This window comes from Pristis pectinata, chromosome 6 (assembly GCF_009764475.1).
Source record: "Pristis pectinata isolate sPriPec2 chromosome 6, sPriPec2.1.pri, whole genome shotgun sequence".
In the NCBI taxonomy this organism is placed as follows: Eukaryota; Metazoa; Chordata; class Chondrichthyes; order Rhinopristiformes; family Pristidae; genus Pristis; species Pristis pectinata.
In genome coordinates, this window is record NC_067410.1 from 110,919,174 (window position 1) to 110,940,929 (window position 21,756).

Sequence of the window (21,756 nt, forward strand, 5' to 3'; positions counted from 1 at the left end):
TGGGTGGGACTGAAAACCAAATGACCAGATAGAAGCCCTTGAGGTGGAGGGAGATAAATTTTTGGTAGGTCAGGAAATTAATGGTCCTGGGGCACAGGAGCTGAGGCCAGCGCAGATCAGCCATGATGATATTGAATGGTGGGGTAGGTTTGAGGGGCCGACTGGCCTACTTCTGCTCTTCCTTCTCTCCTCCCATTCAACTTGTTTGCCCAGGGATGGAAGCAGATTGCCATTTTATTGTTGCCCACATAACCATCAAACCCCACCCACCCCCCACTCCCCCCCCCCCAAACCAATTTCAATGGCATTTACCTTGAAGGTAATGTCATTGGTTGCATCACAGCCTGGGATGGAAACTCCAGTGACAGGAACACAAGAGTCTGTAGCGAGTGCTGGATTCAGCCAGTTCCATCATGGGTACAGCTCTCCCCACCACAGAGAGCATCCTGTCTGGATGCATCACAGCTTGGTACTGCAACTGCTCTGCCCGGGACCGCAAGAAACTGCAGAGAGTTGTGGACACAGCCCAACGCATTACGGAAACCAGCCTCCCCTACATGGACCCTCACAGGTACGGTCTAAAACCCTTTAAAAAGTTTGTGTTTTCATGGGCTTTTTACTTAGGAGTGAATCAGGAGCTGAGAGACTATGGAGCAGCAGGTCCCTCACAGGTCCGGGCGAATTTAGAAGGGCCAATAAAAAGGAGGTCGTGTCAAGTGGAGCGGCCATTATGGAGCCGCCATTGTCGGAGTGGACAGAGTCAGAGTGAGTGGCTTTGGCACAAGAGGCTTCGGCATCAAGAGGCAGAGGCCATCTGCAACAACACTGGTGAGTAAAGGTAAGGTTTACTGTTATTGTCATAACTTTTAAGTAGACTACAGCTAGGTAAGGAAAACTAGTTCAGATGGAGGGCAAGGCTGCAGCTGCATGATATGGGAGCTGGTGGACCCTGCTCTGCTGCACGGTGACCACATCTGCAGTAGGTGTTTGAGGCTGGAGGAACTGGCTCAGAATTGATGAGCTGGAGTCGCAGCTTCAAAACACTGCGAAGCATCAGGGAGGGAGAGAGTTATGTAGATGCTGTGCATCGGGAGGCAGTCACCACCCCCACCCCCCTTACAGCAGGTACTTCTAGGGTCCAGGAGGCAGATAGATGGGTGACTGTCAGGGGAGAGAAGGAGAAAGGGGAACAGGCAGACAGAGCAGAGGACCCCAGAGGCTGTTCCCCTCAATAACAGGTATTCCACTTTGGATGCTGTTGAGGGGGATGACCTCACAAGATCACAAGACAAAGGAGCAGAAGTAGGCCATTTGGCCCATCGAGTCTGCTCTGCCACTTCACCATGAACTAAACTATTCTCCCATCTAGCCCCAAATCCTAACCTTTTCCCCATATCCCTTGATACCCTGACTAATTAGATACCTATCAATCTCCTCCTTAAATGCCCCCAATGATTGGGCCTCCACAGCTGTATGTACCAATGAATTTCATAAATCCATGACCCACTGGCTAAAGAAATTTCTCCGCATCTCTGTTTTAAATGGGTACCCTCTAATTCTAAAACTGTGCCCTCTTGTCCTGGACTCACCCACCAAGGGAAACAACTTAGCCACATCTACTCTGTCCTATCCTTTCAACATTTGAAATGTTTCTACGAGATCCCCTCTCATTCTTCTATACTCCAATGAATACAGTCCAAGATCCAACAAACGCTCCTCATATGTAAGTCCTTGCATTCCGGGAAGCGTCCTCGTAAATCTTCTCTGTACCCTCTCCAACATCCTAACATCCTTTCTAAGATAAGGGGCACAAAACTGCGCACAGTACTCCAAATGAGGTCTCACCAGTGCCCCATAGAGCCTCATCAATACATCCTTACTTTTATACGCTATTCCTCTTGAAATGAATGCCAGCATAGCATTTGTTTTCCTTACTGCCGATCCGACCCGGTGATTAACCTTTAAGGTATCCTGCACGTCCCTTTGCACTTCCGAATTTTGAATTTTTTCCCCCGTCTAGATAATAATCTGCCTGTTTATTTCTGTTTCCAAAGTGTACAACTGCACATTTCTCAACATTGTATCTCATCTGCCATTTCCTTGCCCATTCTCCTAAACTGTCCAAGTCTCTCTGCAACCTTCCTGTTTCTTCAACATTTCTTGCTCCTCTACCTATCTTGGTGTCGTCTGCAAATTTAGCCACAAAACCATTTAATCCATAATCTAAGTCATCGATATACAGTGTAAAAAGAAGCGGCCCCAACACTGACCCCTGCGGAACACCACTGGTAACCAGCAGCCAACCAGAACAGGATGCCTTTATTCCCACCCTTTGCTTTCTGCCTGTCAGTCAATGTTCCACCCATTCTAATACCTTTCCTGTAATTCCATGGGCTCTCATTTTATTAAGCAGCCTCTTGTTCAGCACCTTGTCAAAGGCCTTTAGAAAATCTAAATACACAACATCCACAGCCTCTCCCTTGTCTATCCTACTTCAGATTACTTCAAAATATTCCAATAGGTTGGTCAGGCGGGATCGTCCCTTCACGAAACCATGCTGGCTTGGACCTACAGTATCTTGTCATGCACCTCTAGGTATTCCATAACCTTGTCCTGGAGGATTGACTCCAATAACTTTCCAACCACCGATATCAGACTAATAGGCCTGTAATTTCCTCTATGCTGCCTCCCTCCCTTCTTAAACAGCAGAACTACATTTGCGACCCTCCAGCAGGTCTTGCTGCTCAGAAGGGAAGGGAGGAGAAGAGGAGGGCAATAGTGATAGGGGACTCGATAGTCAGGGGAACAGACAGGAGGTTCTGTGGACATGAGCGAGAATCCCGGATGGTATGTTGCCTCGCTGGTGCCAGGGTCCAGGATGTCTCTGATCAGGTCCACAGCATTCTTGTGTGGGAGGGAAAGTAGCCAGAAGTCGTGGTACATGTTGGTATCAATGACATAGGTAGAAAGAGGGATGAGGTCCTGAAAAGTAAGTTTAGGGAGCTAGGCAGAAGGCTGAAGAACAGGTTGCCTTCTGCCAACATCACTAAAAAATCATTACACTTTTCTTTTTGTGGGAGCTTTTTGTGTACAAGTTGGCTACCACGTGGCTTACACTACAACAGAGATTGAAAATGTTTTTTTATTGTCACTTGTACCGAGGTACAGTGAAAAACCTGTCCTGCATACCGTTCATACAGATCAATTCAATACACAGCACATTGAGATAGTACAGGGTAATGACGGTGAATCAAAAACAGCCAGTGCTGAAAACACACAGCGTGTATTGGTATTGGTTTACTATTGTCACTTGTACCGAGGTACAGTGAAAAACCTGTCTTGCATACCAGTCGTACAGGTCAATTCATTACACAGTGCAGTTACATTGGGTTAGTATAGAGTGCATCGATGTAACAATACAGAGTAAAGTGTTACAGCTACAGAGAAAGTGTAGTGCAATAAGGTGCAAGGTCACAACAAGGTAGATCGTGAGGTCAGAGTCCATCTCATTGTATAAGGGAACCGTTCAATAGTCTTATCACAGTGGGGTAGAAGCTGTCCTTAAGTCTGGTGGTACGTGCCCTCAGACTCCTGTATCTTCTATCTGATGGAAGAGGAGAGAAGAGAGAATGACCCGGGTGGGTGGGGTCTTTGATTATGCTGGCTGCTTCACCAAGACAATGAGAGGTAAAGACAGAGTCCAAGGAGGGGAGGCTGGTTTCCGTGATGTGCTGGGCTATGTCCACAACTCTCTGCAGTTTCTTGCGGTCCTGGGCAGAGCAGTTGCTGTACCAAGCCGTGATGCATTCAGATAGGATGCTTTCTATGGTGCATCGATAAAAGCTGGTGAGTGTCAAAGGGGACAAGCTGAATCTCTTTAGCCTCCTGAGGAAATAGAGGTGCTGGTGAGCTTTCTTGGCCGTGGCAGCTACGTGATTTGACCAAGACAGGCTGTTGGTGATGTTCACTCCCAGGACCTTAAAGCTTTTAACCCTCTCGACCTCAGCACCGTTGATGTAGACGGGCGTATGTACACCGCCCCCTTTCCTGAAGTCAATGACCAGCTCTTTTGTTTTGTTGACATTGAGGGAAAGGTTGTTGTCATGACACCATGTCACTATCTCCTTCCTGTACTCTGACTCATCACTGTCTGAGATATGGCCTACAACGGTGGTATCATCTGCAAACTTGTAGATGGAGTTAGAGCAAAATCTGGCCACACAGTCATATAGGGAGTAGAGAAGAGTGAGTAGGGATGTCAGGCAGCATCCGTGGAGAGAGAAACAACTCTTCGTCAGAACTGGGAAATAGAGATGGAATTAGTATTCGGCAGGAGAGAACGTGGGGGAGGGATATAGAACAAAGGGAATGTATTGGTATTGGAATTGGTTTATTATTGTGACTTGTCCCGAGGTAAAGTGAAAAACTTGTCTTACATGCCATTCATAGAGATCAATTCATTACACAGTGCAGATATATCAAGTTAGTACACAGTGCATTGAGGTTGACATAGAATTTAAATTTAGAAGTGTAGAACGGTTATAGTAAAGGTAATGAGTAGCTTGCAATGAGTCACCATGGATGAGTTGAAATGGCTCAATGGCTGTAGTTACCAGCACATTAAACTTCCAGACCTGTGTAATGAGTTGTTAATGGTAAAGTGGTGGGATCTGCCCAGCAGGGTAGACTTGTACAAGTAGGATAAGAAAGACTGAGGCAACATGGTGTAAAAACATAAAAAGGAAAATGCTGGGAAAACTCAGGAGGTCAGGCAGCACCTGTGGAAAGAGAAACAGTGTAGTGGTTAGCATAACGCTATTACAGCGCCAGCGACCCGGGTTCAATTCCAGCCGCTGTCTGTAAGGGGTTTGTACGTTCTCCCCGTGTCTGCGTGGGTTTCCTCCGGGTGCTCCGGTTTCCTCCCACATTCCAAAGACGTACGGGTTAGGAAGTTGTGGGCGTGCTATGTTGGCGCCGGAAGCGTGGCGACACTTGCGGGCTGCCCCCAGAACACTCTACGCAAAAGATGCATTTCACAGTGTGTTTCGATGTACATGTGATTAATAAAGATACCTTATCTTATAGTTAACGTTTCAGATGAGGAGACTTCGTCAAACCCAAGAAAGAGAGAAATAAGTTAGTCTGCATAGCAGCGAAATGTGGTGGGAACAATGATTGAAATGTCAGAATTAGAGCGCATAGTAAGGTGAGAGGGAGAAAGTAAAAGGAGATTTACAGGGCAGGTTTTTACACAGAGGGTGGTGAGTGCCTGGAACCTGCTACCAGGGGTGGTGGTAGACACAGCTACAATAGCAACATTTGAGGCATTTAAACTGGCCCATGAACATGCAGGAAATGGAGCAGGGAGCAGAGGGATATGGACCATGTGCAGGCAGATGGGATTAGTTAAAATTGGCATCATGGTCAGCATAGACATGGTGGGCTAAAGGGCCTGTTCCCATGCTGTACTGTTCTATATTTCATGTTCCAAGTGATGGTGAATTAGTCCCCGGTTTAGAACACCTTTTATCCGAGGTCTTTATCCCAGACATGTACAGAGATACCAGAGGGGTATCGGTGAGGAGCCACCCAATGGTTTGATTTGCTGGTGGGATGAGGACATTCATACAATATGGGAAAGGCCCTTCAGCCCAACTGGTCCATGCTGACCAAGATTCCCATCTAAGCTAGTCCCATTTGCCTGCGTTTGGCCCATATCCCTCTAAACCTTTCCTATCCATGCACCTGTCCAAGTACCTTTTAAATGTTAATGTACCTGCCTCAACCACTTCCTCTGGCAGCTTATTCCATATACTGACCACCTTCTGGGTGAAAAAGTTGCGCCTCAGGTTCCTATTAAATCTCTCCACTCTCACCTTAAACCTGTGCCCTCTAGTTCTTGATTCCCCAACCCTGGGAAAAAGACTGTGCACATTCATCCTATCTGTGCCCCTCATAATTTTATACACCTCTATAATGTCACACCTTAGTCTCCTACACGCCAAAGAAAAATGTCCCAACCTGCTCAACCTCTCTCCATAACTCAGTCCCTCGAGTCCTGGCAACATCCTCATAAATCTCCTCTGCGCTCTTTCCAGCTTAATGGCATCTTTCCTATAGCAGGCTGACTAAAAATAAACACAATATTCTAAATGTGGCCTCACCAACGTCTGGTACAACCACACCATGAACTCCCAACTTCTATACTCAGTGCCCTGACTGACGAAGGCCAGGGTGCCAAAAGCCTTCTTCACCACCCTGTCTACCTGCAACGCCACTTTCAGGGAGCCATGTACTTGTACCCCTACGACCCTCTGTTCTCCCTCAAACCTTGAACTAAGTGACGATGGGCCATTTTACAAGACAATGCATTGGTGGGTCTGTGTAAGGACAACATACTGTATCTCCTTCCCTGAAAGGTATCGGTGAACAAGTTGGTCTGTAATAACAATTTAGTCATTTTACAGTCACCATTATCGAGACTAGATTTTATTTCAATTTTATTTAATTAGTTGGATTTAAATTTCTAAGCTGTTGTGGTGAGATTTGAAATTGCGTCGCTGGGTAATACTGAATACTAATCCAGTAAATAACTCTTGTGTTACCATGTCCACGTACTGAGGGGCAGAAGGTACCATTGGTGTGATCCGTATCCATCTACTGCAGCCCATAATTCCACACCCAAGTGATGTCCAAGAATTCTGTCCAAGAATTTTCCATTAATCAATGAAAATACCATGTCCGAACATTTTCATCTGAATTAAACCATTAGATTTAACCAGTCATCTGTCCCATAAAGTATTAATGATTAATTTATTTTTCATGAACAAATTGTCACTAAGGCAGAAGTTCAAATGTAATTCAAAAGCACAAGTAGTTTGGTGACTGCCCCGACCTCTTGCCGTTCACTGAACAGGTCAGTGCCACGCACAGTTTGGAGATTCTGTAGCAATACTTTGAGGATGATACTATAATCCTATCCATTTCCTCATGTTAATCACAATCCTGTACAATGCTTAATTCGGACATGAAGGTAAACCAGCAGCTCTACTTTCTTAGAGGTTTAGGAGATTTGGTGTTGGTTTATTATTGTCACTTGTACCGAGATACAGTGAAAAACTTGTCTTGCATACCGATCATACAGGTCAATTCATTACACAGTGCAGTTACATTGAGTTAGTACAGAGTGCATTGAGGTAGTACAGGTAAAAACAATAACAGTACAAAGTGTCACAGCTACAGAGAAAGTGCAGTGCAATAAGGTGCAAGGTCACAACAAGGTAGATCGTGAGGTCAGAGTCCATCTCATTGTACAAGGGAAATGTTTAATAGTCTTATCACAGTGGGGTAGAAGCTGTCCTTAAGTCTGGTGGTACGTGCCCTCAGGCTCTTGTATCTTCTACCTGATGGAAGAGGAGAGAAGAGAGAATGACCCGGCTGAGTGGGGTCTTTGATTATGCTGGCTGCTTCACCAAGGCAGCGAGAGGTATAGACAGAATCCATGGAGGGGAGGCTGGTTTCCGTGATGCGCTGGGCTGTGTCCACAACTCTCTGCAGTTTCTTGCGGTCCTGGGCAGAGCAGTTGCCGTACCAAGCCGTGATGCATCCAGATAGGATGCTTTCTGTGGTGCATCGATAAAAGTTGGTGAGTGTCACCAAAGAGTCATAGAGCAATACAGCACGGATACAGGGCCTTCTGCCCAATGAATCTATGCCGATGTTGCTGATTTGAAAAGACTCTTGCAAATTTCTAGATATACGATGGAGGGCATTCTGACTGGTTTATATCACAGCCTGGTGTGGAGGCTCCAATGCACAGGATCTCAAGAGGCTGCAGAGGGTTGTAGACTCAGCCAGCTCCATCACGGGCACAACCCTCCCCACCATCGAGGACATCTTCAAGAGGCGGTGCCTCAAGAAGGCGGCATCCATCACTAAGGACCCTCACCATCTGGGACATGCCCTCTTCTCGTTACTACAATTGGACAGGAGGTAGGAGCCTGAAGACCCACACTCAACGATTCAGGAACAGCTTCTTCCCCTCCGCCATCAGATTTCCGAACGGTCCATAAACCCATAAACATAACCTCATTATTCCTTTTTTCTTGCACTACTTATTTATTTTGTAATTTATAGTAATTTTTTATGTCTTGCACTGTACTGCTGCCACAAAACAACAAATTTCATGCCATATAAGTCAGTGATATTAAATCTGATTCTGATTAATTTATTTTTCATGAATTTCATTTAAAAATTTCATTTTTATTATCACCAAGGCAGAGGGTCAACTGTAATTCAAAAGCACAAGTAGTTTGGTGAACAGGTCAGTGCCACACTCAGTTTGGAGATCCTGTGGCAATACTTTGAGGATGATACTATAATCCTATCCGTTTCCCCACGTTAATCAGTCTTGTACAATGCTTAATTCAGACACAGTCTCCATCAATTATCATCCTGTCTGGAATGCCATACGTCAGTGAGAGCCTGTCTTCTTTCCGAACAAGGTCAAGGGCTCCTTGGAAAACGATATAGGGGTAGAGGAGTAAATAGCACTGAGAGAGGGCACAGATCCTGAAATCATCGTCATCGTCAGCACAGCTTAATAACCATGCAATGTTAAGGACAGAGGTTTGTTTCTAATGAGGTAAAACTGATAGCAAAAATAATGTGAAATTTGTAGCACCCTTTGGAGTGATGCAAACTCTTTACAAAGGGTTTTTAAAGGTAGTAGAGAAGGTGAAATAAAGCTTGGATGGACATCTTGGTCGGAATGGGCGAGTTGGGCCCAAGGGCCTGTTTTCGTGCTGTATAGATCTATGTTTGCAGAGTGCAGATGATTGGGTAATTGCCCTGTCAATCACGGTTGGTGGTCACACTTCTTTATGTGATTGACACATACACAATCTGTGTGCAGCCATCCGCCGCTCATTAATTTACCCCCCACTTTTATCGGGGGAAATTGCTGTAGTTTCCTTCACTGTTCTCTCAGTAAATTGATATTGTATGCTGCACAAGGTCTGCTGTAAGGCCTTTCATTCGTCGAGCCCTGCCTCCAACCTCCTGTGACAGAATTGTCAATGCTATAGTGATGGACTCTGCCAACGTTCTTCACGAGTGAAGGCTGATAGACAACCTGATAGACTGGCTGTCTGTGGTAGGGACGATGCAGAGAAATTCTTCCACTTGAGAACAGGACTCCAAACCCTGGGTGACATCAGTTTTAGGCACTTGCTGATGAATCCCATTGGGAATATACACAGAAACACGGGGTGAGGAATGTCAGTCAAGGAGAACTTTGGAAACCAGCTCCTGCTCCTTCCAAGCCATGTCTCCAATTACTCCGTGACTGCCTCAGAATGTTTTGTTCCCAACAAAAATTGTCTTTGAGTGAACCAAGAGTAACAAAGTGTGACATTTAGTGAGTGTGTTGGGGCGGTTTTGACTCATGAAAAGTCTTACTTGCTCACAGGGGTTGTCCGTGGCTCAGAGGGGGCTCTCTGTCCCTGAGGTGGGAGCAAACAAACTGGAGCAGAAGATTTCAAATTTGGTCAGATTAGAGCCGGTTTGGGACATTTTTCTATATTTGTGCCTTAAAATGCAGTGTGGTCATAGAGTTACAGCAAAGAAATAGGACACACTCAATCTTTTCATCGATCTACACCAATCCCATTTGCCCGCAATATGTCCATATCCTTCTACACCTTGCCTATCTAAGTGGGCTTTTGTTGCTTGTGTGATCTTTACTCACCAGAACGGTAGAGTCATAGAGTTACACAGCATGGAAACAGGCCCTTTGGCCCAACTCGTCCATGCTGACCAAGATGTCTATCCAAACTACTCCCAGTTGCCTGCATCTGACCCATATCCCTCTAAACCTTTTCTATCCATGTATCTGTCTAGGTGTCCTTCACCTGCCTCAACCACTTCCTCTGGCAGCTCATTCTGTATACACACCGCCTTCTGGCTGAAGAAGTTACCCTTCAGGTTCCTTTTAAACCTTTCCCCTCTCACCTTAAACCTACGTCCTCTAGTTTTGGACTCCCCTACCCTAGGAAAAAGACTGTGTCCATCCACCTTATCTACACCCCTTGTGATTTTATAAACCTCTATCAGGTCACCCCTCAGCCTCCTTCACTCCAGGGAAAACAGTCCCAGCCTGTCCAGTCTCTCCTTATAACTCAAGCCCTCCAGTCCCGGTAACATCCTCGTGAACATTTTCTGCCCCCTCTCCAGCTTAATGACACCCTTCCTACACCCGGGCAACCGGAACTGCACACAACACTCCAAGTGTGGTCTCACCAACGACTTGTACTGCTGTAACATGATGTCCCAACTCCTGTACTCAACGCCCTGACTGATGAAGGCAAGCGTGCCAAATGCCTTCTTCACCACCCTGTTCCAGTCTGTGCCACTGGGCAGCGGGGGTTCTGATGACCTTTTTATCTTCATTCCTGCCCAATTCTCAGCCTCGCACTGTGGGTTCAAACCCTGCTCCCGCTCCAGCCTGCTACCTCAGCGCTACTACAGAGAGACCACTGCATTGTTAAACTCCCTCCTTGAGGATGAGGCATCAAACTGGCTAAGAGTCATAGAGTCATACAGCATGGAAACAGACCCCTTCGGCCCAACTGGTCCATGCCGACCAAGATGCCTATCCAAGCTAGTCCCACTTGCCTGCGTTTGGCCCAGAACCTTCTAAACCTTTCCTATCCATGTACATGTCCAAGTGTCTTTTAAATGCTGTTTAAGACAAATGTACCTGCCTCAATCACTTCCTCTGGCAGCTCGTTCCGTACACCCACCACCCCCTGGGTGAAGAAGTTGCCCCTCGGGTCCCTTTTAAATCTCTCCCCACTCACCTTAAACCTCTGCCCTTAAGTTTTTGATTCCCTCTCCCTGAGAAAGAGACAGTGTGTATTCACCGTATCTGTGTCCCTTGTGATTTTTATGCACCACTGTAAGGTCTTTCTTGTGCCCTCTTAGAATGAAGAGGAAGATCCCACTGCACCATGTGGGGAACAGCAAGGGAGGTCTCCAATAATAAAGCAAATGTTGAAAATATGAAATAAAATCAGAAAATGCTGAACACTCAGCAGGTCGGGCACATGGTGGGAAGAGCCACAGAGATCTCTCCTGTATCGTGGCTGTCATTTCTCCCTCAACCAACCTCAATGGAAGAGATTATCTGATGACAATCACATTAGGCTGAACAAATTAGATGAAAGGCTGGCTCCAGCCAGAAATGTTTCAGCAGTAATTTCTATTCTTGAGTTAGGTCTGGTCCATCTATACACTGATTTGTTCCTGAAATCAATCACTTGTATTTAACTGACAGATGCTTCCATTCCATCCAACAGTATGATTCAATAGACAATTCCAAAGTGTTTAGACACATTATTTCATCAATAAATGCCATTAAATTGCCGTGTTAATGAAATTATTCCCAGGAAAGTTCTTTTTGTGATTGCTCTGCTTGTCAAATACAAAATGTCAGTGAGGGAGCAATAAAACCTCTCCTCAGTTACAGGGATCTGTTGACTGAGACACTCTGCTGAAAGATCATAAAAAGATCCATGACAATTTATTCTTGATGCCTCTGATGTCTCCTTTTATGAACTTACCATATATCTGTGTAGAGTTTACACGTTCTCCCTGTGACCGCGTGGGTTTCCCCTGGGTGCTCCGGTTTCCTCCCAAAGACGTGCTGGAGGTTATAGGCTGCTGTTAAAAAAAAACCCTTAGGGTAGATAATTGGCAAAAGAACCAAAGGGGAGTTGATGGACATTAAGTTGCAGGGGTACGGGGAAACAGAGAAATGGAGACACCAGAGACGGCGGATGCTGGAATCTGGAGCAACACACAATCTGCTGGAGGAGCTCAGCGGGTCGGGCAGCATCTGTGGGGGGAATGGACAGTCGACGTTTCAGTTCAAGACCCTTCAGATGAAGGTCACCTGAAGGAAACCCACACAGTCACAGGGAGGACATGCAAACTCCACACAGATGGTAAATTCATAGAGAGAGACATCTTTATTATACGAGAGTTTCACTCAAGAGTCTTATAACAGCAGAGTAAAAGCTGTCCCTGGTGGTACATATCCTCAACTTCTGTATTTTCTGCCTGACAGGAGGGGGGGGGGATAGAGAATGTCCGGGGTGGGAGGGGTAGGATTGATTATGTTGGCTGCTTTACCGAGGCAGTGAGAAGTGTAGACAGAGCCCATGGAGGGGAGGCTGGTTTCTGTGATGTGCTGAGCTGTGTCCACAACTCTGCAGTTTCTTGCGGTCTTGGGGCTGATGGGATTGCACTGCTGGGAGCCTGCATGGACTCAATGGGTCAAATAGCCTCTTTCTGTGTTGTAAGAGGTAAGCAGTTAATAACTATTAGCAGCAAGAAAGTGTTATGATTGTCTTCAGGAATGGGGGCAGTGCACATGCTCTTGTCTACTTCAACGACGTTGAGGTCGAAGGGGTTGAGAGCTTTAAGTTCCTAGGATTAAACATCACCAATAGCCTGTCCTGGTCAACCACACAGACGCCACGGCCAGCACCTCTACTTCATGTCCCCTTTGACACTCACCAATTTTTATCGATGCACCAGAGAAAGCATCCTATCTGGATGCACCACAGCTTGGTACGGCAACTGCTCTGCCCGGGACCACAAGAAACTGCAGAGAGTTGTGGACACAGCTCAGCGCATCACAGACACCAGCCTCCCCTCCATGGACTCTGTTTATACTTCTCACTGCCTCGGTAAAGCAGCCAACGTAATCAAAGACCCACCCACCCCGGACATTCTTGCTTCTCCCCCCTCCCATCAGGCAAAAGTCTGAAAACACGTACCACCAGGCTCAAGGACAGCTCCTACCCCACCGTTATATTGAACGGCTCCCTAGTACGATAAGATGGACTTTTGACCTCACAATCTACCTTGTTGTGGCCTTGTACCTTATTGTCTGCCTGCACTGCACTTTCTCTGTAACTGTAACACTTTACTCTGCATTCTGTTATTGCTTTACCTTGTACGACCTCAATGCACTACTGTAATGAAATGATCAGTACGATCGGTGTGCAAGACAAGTTTTTCACTGTACCTCAGTACAAGTGACAATAATAAACCAATTCCAATGAGAATCAGAATGTTGTGAACAGTTCTGGACACTTTGGGCAAGATGAAAGGATTTTACTAAAAGAAGAGATTTGCCAAATAGTTTCAGTGGCTTCAGTTCCGTGGGTACACTGGAGGGGCTGGGGATGTTCTCCTCGCAACAGAGGAGGTTGTGAGGAGATCTGATGGGATTTAAAATCATGTCGGGTAATAGCGTAGACAGAGAGGACCCGTTCCCGCTGGTGGAGGGGTCAAGAACCAGGGGACAGAGGATTGGCAAAAATGACAGGGGGAGTTTCTCCAGCACTTTGTGTCAGCCCCATTCACCCTCCCCTGCCCTCTCCATCTGCTCCTCACCCACACACTCCTCCCTCTGGTTCCCCTCCCCACCCCCTTCCCTCTACTCCATGGTCCACTGTTCTCGCTTATCACAGCAAGCACGGTAGCGTAGTTGTTAGCGTATTACAGCGCCAGCGACCCGGGTTCAATCCCGGCCGCTGTCTGTGAGGAGTTTGTACGTTCTCCCCGTGTCTGCGTGGGTTTCCTCCGGGTGCTCCGGTTTCCTCCCACATTCCAAAGACGTACGGGTTAGGAAGTTGTGGGCGTGCTACGTTGGCGCCGGAAGCGTGGCGACACTTGCGGGCTGCCCCCAGAACACTCTACACAAAGGATGCATTTCACTGTGTGTTTCGATGCACGTGTGACTAATAAAGATCTTATCTAAACAGGTTCCTCCTTCATCAGCCCATTGTCACTTCCACCTATCACCTCCCAGCTTCTTACATTATTCCCACCCTCATCTGCCCGTCACCCCCCCTCACCTGGATCCACCTATCACCTCCCAGCTCTTGCTCCACCTCTGTACAGGCCACCTCCCCCCTTTCTTTCCAGTCCCGATGAAGGGTCTCGACCCAAAACGTCAACTGTCCATTTCCCTCCACAGATGCTGCCCGACCCGCTGAGCTCCTCCAGCGCTTTGTGTGCTGTTCCGGGGGGGGTGGGGGGGGGTGATGGAATCTTTTGATACGTACTGTGTCTGGAACGCACTGAGTGGGAAGAGTGGCAGCAGATTCAAGTGTACTGTTGAGAAGGGGGTTTTGTAAGTATCTAAAAAGAAAGGATTTAGAGGGCTGTGGGGAGAGGGTGGCTGTATTGCTCTTGCACTGAGCTAGTATGGACGATGGGCCAAATGACCTCCTTCCCTGCCATTCTGTGATTCCTTGCAATAAATGTCCTAATTCCTCCTGAAATATCTCCATGCATTATTGTTTAAAACTAATGAAAGATTTGCATCTTTCACCGCTGAGGAAGAACCACCGAGACTGTGAATAGACGCTTATATAGACAAGTATAGAAGGATACGGGCCTAATGTGGGCACATGGGATTACTGTAGATGAACAAAATGGTCGGCATGGACATGGTGGGCTGAAGGGCCTGTTTCTGCATTGTACAACTCTGTGTAGTCCCAGAAAGACACAGAGACTACAGATGCTAGAACCTACTACATAGAGCAATAAACAAGATGCTGCAGGAACTCAGCAGGTCGAGCAGCATCTGTGGAGACCGAGGGGTGGCTGATGTTTTGGTTCAAGACCCTGCATCTGGACACAGATGTTGCCCGGCCCCCCAGCATCTTGTTTGTTGCTTGATGATGTCCCAGATGTAATGCTGGAAACAAAGTGGATCACTGAACGTGGAGTCACAGGTAGACAGGGTGATGAAGAAGGTGTTTGGCAGGCTGGCCTTCATCAGTCAGGGCACTGAGTATAAAAGTTGGGAGGTCATGGTGCAGTTGTACAGGACACTGATGAAGCTGCACTTGGAGTATTGTGTTCAGTTTTGGTCGCCCTGCTGTAGGAGAGATGTTATTAAACTGGAAAGACTGCAGAAATGGTTTTCAAGGATGTTGCCAGGACTTGAGGGACTGAGTTATAGGGACAGGTTGGATAGACTCGGACTTTATTCCTTGGAGTGTAGGAGGCTGAGAGGTGATCTTACAGAGGTGTATAACATCATGAGGGGCATAGATAGGGTGAATGCACTCGGTCTGTTTCCCAGGGTTGGGGAATCAAGAACTTGAGAGCATCGGTTTAAGGTGAGAGGGGAGAGATTTAATAGGAACTCGAGGGAAAACTTTTTTTACACCAAGGGTGGTGTGTATGTGGAACGAGCTGCCAGAGGAAGTGGTTGAGGCAGGTACAATAACAACTTTTAAAAGACAGTTGGACAGGTACATGGATAGGAAAGGTTTAGAAGGTTATGGGCCAAATGCTGGCAAATGGGACTAGCTTGGATGGGGTAATCTTGGTCGGCATGGACCAGTTGGGCCGAAGGGCCTGTTTCTATACTGTATGACTCTATAACTGTGCACAGCTTCCATTAACAGCAATGTGATCATCTGTTTCATACTGAACTAGCCCCAGGATGATGGGGGTCCTTTAAACCTACTCTTTGAAGGAGATCTAAAGGATCTTCTATGTCTACCTGAAGAGCATCACATCAAGATATCTTTATTAGTCACACGTACAATGAAACACATAGTGAAATGCATCCTTGCATAGAGTGTTTCGGGGGCAGCCCGCAAGTGTCGCCACGCTTCCGGCGCCAACATAGCATGCCCACAACTTCCTAACCTGTACGTCTTTGGAATGTGGGAGGAAACCGGAGCACCCGGAGGAAACCCACGCAGACACGGGGAGAATGTACAAACTCCTTACATACAGCGGCCGGAATTGAACCCAGGTCGCTGGCGCTGTAATAGCATTACGCTAACTGCTACACTACCGTGCCGTCACCTCCTCCAACCGTGTGGCCCTCTCCCAGTGCTGACCGCAGGAGGCAGCCTGCATTAGTGAGGCCGGAATGGCTGTTCCAACCCACGAGTTTCTGGGTCAGTAAAGGATGGACCAACTGACCCAAAACATGCCTGGAACTGGCAAGTGACCCATAGCGAAGAGAAACAAGGATTAATCCCAAGCTCATTTCAATTCTGTTTATTGCATAGAAATAAAAGGCTCCAGATTTTCCTATCTTCTACAATCTCTGAGAAACTTTGGCTTCTCCTGTGTCCCCAGACAGTGGGTTTTATTTGAGGTGGAGTGTGCTGGGCTTTTCATTTTAGATGAAGTTGGCTCTCTTGTAGTTGCAGATGGGGGATTGCAACCTGGGTCTCAACTCTGGTCTAATTTCAAAGGTTGCTGAACTGGGTGATTTCTTCCCTGCCACCTGCTCTCTGCTTGACCGGATATACCTGGAGCCTGCCTTATACTTTGACTTGCAGACGTCCACGAAGTTGAAGTGCCCATAGCTGTAGATGCCCTCCGAGCCCCCTGTCAAGTGCGGATACTCCAGGACCTTGCGGGGGAGGTAGCACAGGACTTCGCCGCCGGCTGATTGCAAGTACTGGATCCGGTGTTTCCTGCACCGCCCTCCAGGTCTCAGGTGCTTCAGCCTGAGCTTGCCCTGGGGCACGATCCTCTCCAACGAGTGCCGGAATCTCTTGCGGAGCTTCCGACTGGCCCGTTGGCTGAAGACGGCCCTCAGCATGCGCCCCACCTGTTTCCTCAACGCACCCAGGAGGCAGAGGAGTGAGAAGCTCTGAGGCGGGGTTGAATCACATTCTGGGGGGGTAGGGAGAAACAGAGAAAGGGAAGAAATGTTATTGAGTGCATCACACTCTGGCTGCGTCTCAGTTTTAAAATAACCATCACTCCAGTTCCCAACAAGCCTCTCTACCACTTCTTGTCCCTACAACTCTTACAAACAGATGTATCTAAGCTCGAGAAGGTCCAGTAAAGATTCACAAAGCTGTTGCCAGGACTGGAGGGCTCAAGTTATAAGGAGAGACTGGATAAGCTGAGGCTTTTTAAATGGCTCACACGAGGGGGCATAATTTTAAGGTGATTGGAGGAAGGTATAAGATATTATTAGTCACATGTACATCAAAACACAGTGAAATGCATCTTTTTGTGTACAGTGTGCTGGGGGTAGCCTGCGCCACACTTCCGGCACCAACATAGCATGCCCACAACTTCCTAACCCATACGTCTTTGGAATGTGGGAGGAAACCAGAGCACCCAGCATGCTAGCATGGATCTGCTGGGCCAAATGGCCTCATTTTGTGTCGTCAATTCATACAGCGCAATGACGGGCCCTTCAGCCCATCGTGTCCATGCCGACCTTATCGCCCATCAGAAGATTAAGTCACGTGGGATCCACGGTAAGTTGGTAAATTGGATCCAAAATTGGCTTGGTCATAGGAGACAGAGTAGCGGTGGAGGGGTGTTCTTCTGACTGGAGGTCTGTGACCAGGGGTGTTCCACAGGGATCGGTGCTGGGTCCTCTGTTGTTTGTAATAATGACTTGGATGAAAATGTGGGTGATTTGATTCGTAAGTTTGCAGATTAAATGAAAACCGGTGGAGCTGTGGATACCGAAGGAAGGTTAAAGGATGCAGCAGGATATTTGGGCAGATCTGGACAAGTGTGAGGCGATGCATTTTGGGAGGTCAGATGCAAGGGGAGAGTATTCAGTAAGTGGCAGGACCCTTGGGAGCATCAACGTACAGAGGGATCTTGGGGTGCAGGTCCATGGCTCCCTGAAGGTGGCAACACAAGTGGATAGGGTGGTAAAGCGGCCTTGCCTTCATTGGTCGGGGAACTGAGTACAAGAGTCAGGAAGTCACGTTTCAGTTGTATGAAACTTTGGTTAGACCGCACTTGGAGTGTTGTGTGCAGTTCTGGTCACCGCACTACAGGAAGGATGTGGAGGCTTTGGAGAGGCTGCGGAAGAGGTTTACCAGGATGCTGCCTATGTTAGAGTGTATGAGCTATAAGGAGAGATTGGACAAACTTGGGTTGTTTCCTCTGGAGCATCGGACTGCAGTTGTTTGATTTTTGGGTAGTGTATGTGTGAGCATGTGGTGCATGTGTGAGGGTAATCCTTCCACCAACACTCCCAACTCCTCTGCGGTACAGTGCTGTGCAGAGTGTCAGATAACCTTCCAGAAGGAGTTACACCCAGTGCATCATCCCAGCTTTCACCCACAGGACTGTGCCCAGCGACATGAATTTGGCAGCTGTTGGAGGGGTGTGGTCAATGCACACATCTGACACGGAGCAGCAGATGTGTGTACGCGCTACTGGTTGAGGCAGGATCTGCCGTGCAGGGTCTGACTCACCCCCACTCACGGCCTGTCCGCCAGTGCCACAGAGAACACTCACCCGATGACTGCAACTTTCCACAGCTCCTCACCACCGTACGGACACTGTTGTAAATCTACATGGGGAGGGAAAGGAGGAGTTTTACACTTAACGGCAGAGGTGGGATCCTCTAAGCACACCGTCGCCAGCTCATTCTGCCCACTGCGTATCATGCCACCTCAGACTCGACAAACTAAGTTTCCCGCCAGCTGAACAACATTTGAAGGGGGGGCAGTGTGGTGAGCTGTGTATTTATCAAGCTGGGATCTTGCTGTGCACAGAGTAGCTACCCGATTCTTTGTATAACTACACCTACTTCACTTTAGGGAAAGTTATCATGTTTTTTTTAATTCATTCGAGGGATGTGGGCTTTGCAGGCTGAGCCAGTGTTTATTGCCCATTCCTAGTTGCCCCTTGAGAAGGTGGTGGTGAGCTGCCTTCTTGAACCACTGCAGACCTTGAGGTGTGGGTGTACCCACACTGCTGTAGGGAGGGAGTTTGAGGAATTCTGACCCAGCGACGGTGAAGGAACGGCGATATGTTTCCAAGTCAGGATGGCTCGGAGGGCAACTCCCAGGGGGTGGTGTTCCCCGTGGTTTTGCTGCCCTTGTCCTAGCTGGTAGAGGTGGTGGGTTTGGAAGGTGGTGTCTGAGGAGTCTCGGTGAGTTGCTGCAGTGCGTCCTGCAGATGGTGCACACTGCTGCTGCTGTGTGTCGGTGGTGGAGTGGGTGAACGGTGGTGGATGGGGTGCCTATCGAGCGGGCTGCGGTGTCGAGTTTCTCAAGTGTTGTTGAAGCTGCACTCACCCAGGCAAGTGGAGAGCGTTAGTCTGATAACACAGGTGCTGGGTGAATGTTTCTGAAGATGTGTGCCTATCCTACCATGGGAGATGAAGAATTTTAATTTAAACTACATAAAAATCTGGAGTAATATGATCCTATCAGGTGTGAAGGTGTGGTGACCATTTGCCTAGTTTGGTCATGTCCTTCAGGGAATCTGTCAGCCATACCTCTCTTTGTCTGTACCTGACTCCAAATGCACAGCAATATAATTGTGTCTGAAAGGCTCAACCAGGACTCAGTTGCCAAGGAGGAAGCTCACCACCAGCTTCTCCCGGGCAACATGAGCAACAATGCCGACACAGCCAGCGAAGCCCACATCATGTATGTGGACAGATAACAATTCCTTAAATAATTGACTGCCTACAAAGTGTCCATTTAGCAATGGGAGACCTCTATGGAGACATGGTCTAGAGTCCTTCTTACATTCCAGTGTTATACAGCACCCTTCATAGCCTCACATTGCTGTTTGTGGGAGCTTATTGTATGTCAAATGGCCATTGTGTTTCCTACATTATACCTGGTTGTGTAATGGTTAAACACTTTGGAACATCCTGACCTTATGGAAGGTGCTACAGAAATGCAGCTCATGCTGAAGTGTACACCAAAGACTCTTACAAATTGCTGCAGATGTGCAGTGGGGAGCATCCTGACTGGTTGCATCACTGCCTGGTATGGAGGCTCCAATGAACAGGATCGCAAGAGGCTGCAGAGGGTTGTAGACTCAGCCAGCTCCATCACAGGCACAGCCCTCCCCACCATCAAGGACATCTTCAAGAGGCGATGCCTCAAGAAGGCGGCATCCATCACTAAGGACCCTCACCACCCGGGATATGCCCTCTTCTCGTTACTACCATCGGGGAGGAGGTACAGGAGCCTGAAGACCCACACTCACCGATTCAGGAACAGCTTCTTCCCCTCCGCCATCAGCTTTCTGAACGGTCCATGAACCCACGAACACTACCTTGTTATTCCTTTTTAATGCACCATTTATTTATTTATTTTTGAAATTAATTGATTTTACGCCCCTGCACTACTGCTGCCGCAAAACAACAAATTTCATGTCATCTGTCAGTGATGATAAACCTGATTCACGATTGAACTGACAGGAGGCAGCTTTGGCACAGCAAGCTCCCACGGACAGCAGTGTGATAATGACCACATAATCAGCCACAATCATATGGAGACAAAGAGACCGCAGACCCCCTTCTTTCCAAACCCCAACCTCCCCACCCAGTCCCCTGTTACCCGGTTTCTTTCCCTTCCCCTCCCTCATTCTATTTGCCTATCACCACACACTCAACCCACTCATTCCTCTATTCCCTCCCCTCCCACCTGCCCACCATCCCTTCCCCATCAGTTTCCATCATCTCCAGCCCTCTGTTGCCCCCATGTATCACCTCCCAGCCTCCACCCTTCCCTCCTCCCCTGGCTCCACCTGCCAATCATCCCCTCCTCACCTGGATCCACCTATTGCCCGCCAGCTCCTGCCTGACCCCACCCCCTTGTACCAGCAATCTCCCCTCCAGAGTCCTGATGCAGGGTCTCCGGCTGTTTATTGGTCTGCCTCCTCACACGCTGCCTGACCTGCTGAGTTGCTCCAGCAGTTTTATTATTGGACAAAGTAACACATGGATCCAACTTGGTGGGTTGTTGGGTTGGGGTTGGGGGTGGGGGGTTGGAGGGGGGGAAGATTCATATTCCTATACACATTCATTCAAGTCCACTTAAGGGTGCTGCAAATTATTTCACAGCCAATTAAGTATTTTATAAGTGTAGCAATTGTACTGCAGGAAAAATAGCCTGCCATTTTTTGCAAGGGAAGATCCCAGCAACGTGGCAGTGATCAGATCACCGGACCCTTTGTTGCTGTTGACTGAGGGTCAATATTGGCTCAACCATTCTCCCCCCAACCCTAACCACTTGGGACGGTGGTTAATGTCCCATTCAACAGTGCAGGCTCTCCCAGGCCGGCTGTTGCTCGGGTCCCTGGACACAGTAACTCGTTGCTCAGAGATTCATTGCTCTGAGACGCCCCAGACGGACACACCCTCCCCGTGCAAAGAGTTCCAGATGTGGGGCATCCTTACCTGCAGGAAGGAGCTGTAAGAGGCCAAGAACGCCACCATGCAGCTGAAGTAGAAAAGCACAAAGACCGCCACATGTTGGCAGAAGTAACCGCCTTCCCAGTCGGTCGGAGGCAGTGGGTCCGGCTCCTCCGGGTTCACACTCCTAAAGATCTGCATTCACTCTACCACGACCCTGGGTCCAATGAACGGGACGTCCTGTGACTCGCTGCTGCTCACTGCCGTCCCGCCAGCACTGAGCGGGGCCATGGGCTGCTCCCCGCCTGGTGACACGTCCCATTGCTTCACAGACCTCGGTTGATGACACGGGGCCAGATGTTGTCCTGAGGGCAACATCTGGCTGGGAAATTGTGACGTCGGGCTAGGCAGAGGTCCCCGGGCTGGAGACTGGAGATAAGTTGGGGGGGGGGGGGGGAGCGGGGTGTCATGGGGATCAGGGGCAATGGGAGGTGGGCTGGGATAATCAGGGATTGGGCCATTGGGAATGAGGTGACACCATTCGGGATGAGCAGAGACAATTG

At 48.1% G+C, this 21,756-nt stretch overlaps 1 protein-coding gene across 1 annotated transcript; it reads right to left on the reverse strand.

The window, feature by feature from the left end:
- Nucleotides 1–16,225: 16,225 nt before the first annotated feature.
- Nucleotides 16,226–21,394, reverse strand: LOC127571914 (uncharacterized). The gene is made up of 3 exons (XM_052018662.1): nt 21,239–21,394; nt 18,331–18,385; nt 16,226–16,728 (listed from the first exon to the last, which is right to left on the reverse strand). Exons 1-3 carry the CDS (start codon nt 21,392–21,394, stop codon nt 16,226–16,228), a joined length of 714 nt encoding a protein of 237 aa, XP_051874622.1.
- Between the last annotated feature and the right edge of the window lie 362 nt (nt 21,395–21,756).

What these genes read in the sequence shown, in the direction of transcription:
- LOC127571914 (XM_052018662.1), bottom strand. Translation starts at nt 21,394, where the DNA reads ATGCAGATCTTTAGGAGTGTGAACCCGGAGGAGCCGGACCCACTGCCT. An exon ending in CTTACAGCTCCTTCCTGCAG is followed by an intron (nt 18,386 to 21,238) that starts GTAAGGATGCCC and finishes CTCCCCATGTAG; the next exon opens with ATTTACAACAGTGTCCGTAC. An exon ending in TGGAAAGTTGCAGTCATCGG is followed by an intron (nt 16,729 to 18,330) that starts GTGAGTGTTCTC and finishes CTACCCCCCCAG; the next exon opens with AATGTGATTCAACCCCGCCT.